The 5,292-nt window shown below is 36.0% G+C and overlaps 1 protein-coding gene across 1 annotated transcript in view; it reads left to right on the top strand.

Annotated features, from left to right (window-relative positions):
• Nucleotides 1-3,968, top strand: part of LOC106881087 (uncharacterized) — a 14,973-nt gene extending 11,005 nt beyond the window's left edge. The window contains exons 5-9 of the mRNA XM_014931309.2: nucleotides 33-185; nucleotides 697-712; nucleotides 1,242-1,477; nucleotides 2,033-2,080; nucleotides 3,441-3,968. Coding sequence (XP_014786795.1) covers nucleotides 33-185; nucleotides 697-712; nucleotides 1,242-1,477; nucleotides 2,033-2,080; nucleotides 3,441-3,526 — 539 coding nt within the window. The 3' untranslated portion in view covers nucleotides 3,527-3,968. The remainder of the gene's footprint in view (nucleotides 1-32; nucleotides 186-696; nucleotides 713-1,241; nucleotides 1,478-2,032; nucleotides 2,081-3,440) is intronic.
• The last annotated feature ends 1,324 nt before the right edge of the window (nucleotides 3,969-5,292 follow it).

The following is a 5,292-nucleotide window of genomic DNA, read 5'->3' as shown; positions in this document are numbered from 1 at the left end:
CAAATAGTTTTCTTTCCATTTCCTTCGCACAGTTGTACCTGCCCCAGCTGAAGTTCATGGAGATGTCACTGCTGCCCCAATATTAAATGCTTTGCTCATTTTCTGCATTCTGATATTCTTGCTTCTCTCCGTTCTGCTGATACTCGTTCTGCATTACATTTACCGCACCATTCCCTGCAAGTCTCGTAAGTACAACAGATTCAGAGATCTATTTTTTTTTTCAAACGTTTCATGCAATAGTGGCTGTGTGGTAAGAAGCTTGCTTCCCAACCACATGGTTCTGGGTTCAATCAATTAAGTAACAGTCAAGTACTAAGGGTAGATGTAATTGATTGTCCTCCTACCCCACAAAAATCCAGGCCTTGTGCCAATAGTAGAAAGGATTATTATTATTATTATTATTATTATTATTATTATTATTATTATTATTATTATTAATTATTGTTCTGAATTCAAATACCACCAAGGTTGACTTTGTCTTTTGTCCTTTTGCGGTCGATAAATCAAGAAGCGAGTCTAGGATTGGAGCTGATGTAACTGACTTTCAACTCCTCCAAAATTTCAGGCCTTGTGCATATAGTAGAAAGGATTATTATTATTATTATTATTATTATTATTAATATTATTATTATTATCATCATTGCAAAGTTCAGTTATTCAAAATAATTTCACCTTGACTTTTTTTCTATTTCATAGGAAGCTGCAAAAGACGGTAAGTAAAAATGTTTTTAATTAATGAACAATGATAAACATCATAAAATAGAAGACTCAGCTGTCGAATTCCTGCCCACTCACACATCGTTCAGTTCAGATGCCTAAATGTAATGCTCTCTCTCTCTCTCTCTCTCTCTCTCTCTCTCTCTCTCTCTCTCTCTCCAGCTTTGTTTTACTTCACTGTGTCTTAGTAATTGATGTAATGGCTGTTCTACTTAACAATATAAACGGTCAAGTTTACCGTTTGAAAAGATTTGTTTTACTAAAATATCTTCTGTGTCTGTACATCTCTGTGTAACCATGTAGACGTCTCCTGTATATATGTATAGATATATATATGTGTGTGTGTATGTATTCATACACACACATATACATATTATTATCTGTCTACCTATCTCTCGCTCTCACTCTATGTATATATTATAATATCATATATATGTATACAAATATATACAGAATAACAGGTATATATATATATATATATATATACACACTCACATTTACCAATATGTTTTCTGTGTTTTAAGACTGCCAAACCTGCCACTGTCTGCATTGTCACGTTCTGAAGACAGAATCCACCCTCAAGTAACAGTAAAAGTCAGCCAATCTTCCAAAAGAACACCTAATCCAGCTGCTGCTGCTACTGCTCAGGGAGAGGGCCCCTTACCAACTCGAGCAAAAAACAGTAGATTACCAAATATCCCAGGAAAATCTAAAGTGACCAGTGAACACCCCTATGTTAATACTTCTACAACACATGCTGGTATGTACTGTAGTACTTGTCTTTTTCATGGCACAGTGAGATGGGGAGATCAGTGGGGGTGGGGGTGGCCTTTATTAGGATCTCGGAGACTGGGACTAATACCAGGAAGGACCTCAGAGGGTTACTACTGCTGCAGGAGGAAATAATGTATCAGGACACTGAGTTGCCCTCCCCAACTCTGACTAGATATCTGCCCTGAATACTTACAAAACACTGAACCCTGCTAAAAGCACTGAAGTGCTGGGTATCACATATTTAGGTCTGTTACCCTTTGTGGCCCGAAAGCAGTTATATCTGTGTCTGTTGTTTCACAGCCTGTCTTCTTCTGGACTGGAGCAACGTGAAATAAAGTGTCTTGCTCAAGGACACAACGTGTCACCGGGAATTGAACTCACGACTTTACAATCGTGAGCTGAATGCCCTAACCACTGAGCCATCTCGGCCCCTTCACTGTTCTTTATAGGTGAAGTGGACAAAGCACAACCTCAGTGACCTCCATCGATACAAGTTGGTTATATCTTGGTTTAATTGTTTTCTATTTTTCTTCTTTTGTAGATTATTTAGAATTGGTAGATGAAAACTGCAGTGAAGACAAGTCAGAAGGTTGGTACATTTATCATCAACAATTTCATTTGTGAGATTTCCTAACATTTCCAAAGAATAAGTCCTGGGGTCGATTTGTTCGACTAAAGGCAGTGCTCCAGCATGGCCACAGTCAAATGACTGAAACAAATGAAAGAATAGTAATGAGTTTAAAGAAACATACACACACACACACACACATATATATATATATATGCACACATATACATACATATATGTACATATATACTCACCCACATGTTTGTACACACATACACACATGTAGAGCTAGGTGAAATCCTCTGGCTTGCCAGTTCCTGTCAAGCAGTCCAGTGAGGAAAACAGATGTTAAATGATGATGATGATGATGATGATGATGTGTGTGTATTAATTAGTGATTTAGTGAAAGACATTAACACCAGTATCAAACATGAAAAGCGTTTTTCAATATAAAAATTTTCTCTTCAACTGTTTAAAATTTCAGTGAAATAATGACATGTCTATTAAAACCAGAACGAAAAAGGCCAGAAATAATTTGTTTATAATGGTGGGAATTGTTACATATGTTATAAATAACAGTGTGTAAATATTAGAGAGAAAAAATAGAAACAGCTTTCAACTACTTTTTTACTCAATAGTTCCGGGTTTAGCTCCACTGTGTGGCACCTTGGGCAAGTGTCTTCTACTATAGCCTTGGGCCAACCAAAGCCTTTTGAGTGAATTTGGTAGATGGAAACTGAAAGAAGCCTGTTGTGTGTGTGTGTCTTTGTCCCCCACCACTGCTTAACAAGTGGTGTTGGTGTTTACATCCCCGTTACTTAGCAGTTCGGCAAAAGAGACCAATAGAATAAGTACTAGGCTTTAAAAAAATTAAGTTCTGGGGTTGATTTCTTTGACTAAAAGCCATTCAAGGTGGTGCTCCAGCATGACCACAATCAAATGACTATAACAAGTAGAAGAATATTTAGATGTTATTATTTAAAGCTTTATGGTGGCAAAATGGCAGAATTGTTAGTGTTGGAGAAAATGGTTAATGGAATTTCTTCCAGCCTTATGTTCTGAGTTCAAATGCTGCTGAAACTCACTTCACCCTTGGGGTCGATAAACAGAGTACAGATCAAGTACTGGGGTTGATGTAATCGACTAGACCCCTTTACCCCGCTTGCAAAGTTACTGGCCTAGTGCTGAAAATTAGAAACAATTTTCTATAGCCTAATGTACTTTGGGCTCCACCATTATAAACAAATTATTTCACGTTCTCTCAAAGTTTTTAAACTGCTAATGATGTAAACTAACAATGTATGATAAATGTTCAAATAGAAAATCTTATATTTGGAAACTAAGAATATTTTTTTTTTTTTTTTTTTTACCTCACTTGTAGATTTACTATACGAAGAACCAGGAGAGAGCTGTTTCCGACCAACAGAACCAATACGAAAATCATCCAGCAGCACACTTCTGCCGTAACCTGATGTTTAACAGTGATGGCCATGTTCTTGGCAAGCGCATGACGCCTGCAATTATCGTATGGACAAAAGAGATGTGTGACAGTTAAATGGTTTTGTATCATGGTATTTGTGATGTGTGTCACAGAAAGAACAGAGAAATCAGAGATGACGGAAGGAAAAAACTCTTCTTATATATGTGTGTGTGTGTGTTTATATATACATACAGTGTGTATATACATACATATATATGATATGTCACCAGGTAATGAGGTGACAGGTTGGCAGTTCGTTTCCTAGCACTGACACTAACCTCCTTGAAGCAAAGTTGAAAATCTTCAATGAGAATAATTGATGTTTCTCTGCGTGTGTGTGTGTGTGAGTATTTATGTATAGAAATATAAACGAATCTACACATTCATGTATATTATATTTGTTCACAGAAATAAAAGAATATATACATACATACATATATATAAGGTCATTAAAGGTGTGAAACTGAGTGTTAACAATTGGTTGATAACTGATGAAGAATTAGGGAACTTTTGTGTTTGTTATCTCCTGTCCAGTTGTACACTCAGTATACATTATGTCGTTTGTTTATTTACCATACATTTTCTCACTTACTAAATATATATATTTATATACATATGAGGTCTCATCAATAAGTATCTGAACTGTTGCCATAGTAACGAAGCTGAAGTACACACAGTAAAGCCATTTGGCAAAGATTGGCTTTCATCTCTGCTGTGCATGCGCACTAAGTTTTAACGTTCTCCCTCACTTCTGCTGTTCACAGCAGTGCTTGGAAGGAACGTGTGTAGCATGTGATTGTTTCATTGACCATGACAGAGAAAGTTGTCATGGCGATACCTTCCCAGAGGCCTATGCAAAGTTGCATAGAGAAGGGTGTATGAGCCGCACACAAGTGTACAAGTGGTTCAGATGTTTCCAACGAGGTCAAAAACATGTCAATATTGAGGAATGTTCTGGGAGACCTGCAACCAGCTGAACTGAGAAAGACATTGCAGATGTGCAGGCAGCTATGAGGAGAAATCGTCGAATCACCATCCGTGAGTTATCAGAGGATGTGCAGATTAGTTACGGTTTAGTTCAGTTCATTATCACTAAGGATTTGGGTATGAGACGCGTGTCTGCCAAGTTTGTACCAAAACTGCTTTCAGCTGAGCAAAACGACATTCGGGTTTCAGTTGCACAAGACCTCCTTAGCTGTGTTCAGAATGATGAAAACTTTTTGAAAACTTTGGGTATTATATTAGTAATAATAATAATAATAATAATAATAATAATAATAATAACAACAGAGTAAAAATTAAAAGAAGAGTGCCATTGTCATCTAGTGACACACAAGATGTCAAAACACCATTTATTAGATAACAAACGGGACTCTTCTTTTAATTTTGACTCTATATCTTCTTGAGGAGTTATCTCAATCCTTCATATATTAATAATAATAATAATAATAATAATAATAATAATAATAATAATGATAATAATAAAAGAGTAAAAATTAAAAGAAGACTGCCATTGTCATCCAGTGACACAAGAGATGTCAAAACATTGTTCATTAGATAACAAACGGGACTCTTCTTTTAATTTTGACTCTATATCTTCTGGAGGAGTCATCTCAATCCTTCATATATTATTAATAATAATAATAATAATAACAGAGTAAAATTAAAAGAAGAGTCCCATTGTCATCCAGTGAAACAAGATGTGTCAAAACATTGTTCATTAGATAACAAACGGGACTCTTCTTTTAATTTT

The sequence above is a fragment of the Octopus bimaculoides genome, chromosome 20 (genome assembly GCF_001194135.2).
Source record: "Octopus bimaculoides isolate UCB-OBI-ISO-001 chromosome 20, ASM119413v2, whole genome shotgun sequence".
Taxonomy (NCBI): Eukaryota; Metazoa; Mollusca; class Cephalopoda; order Octopoda; family Octopodidae; genus Octopus; species Octopus bimaculoides.
This window is presented reverse-complemented; position numbering and strand designations above follow the sequence as displayed.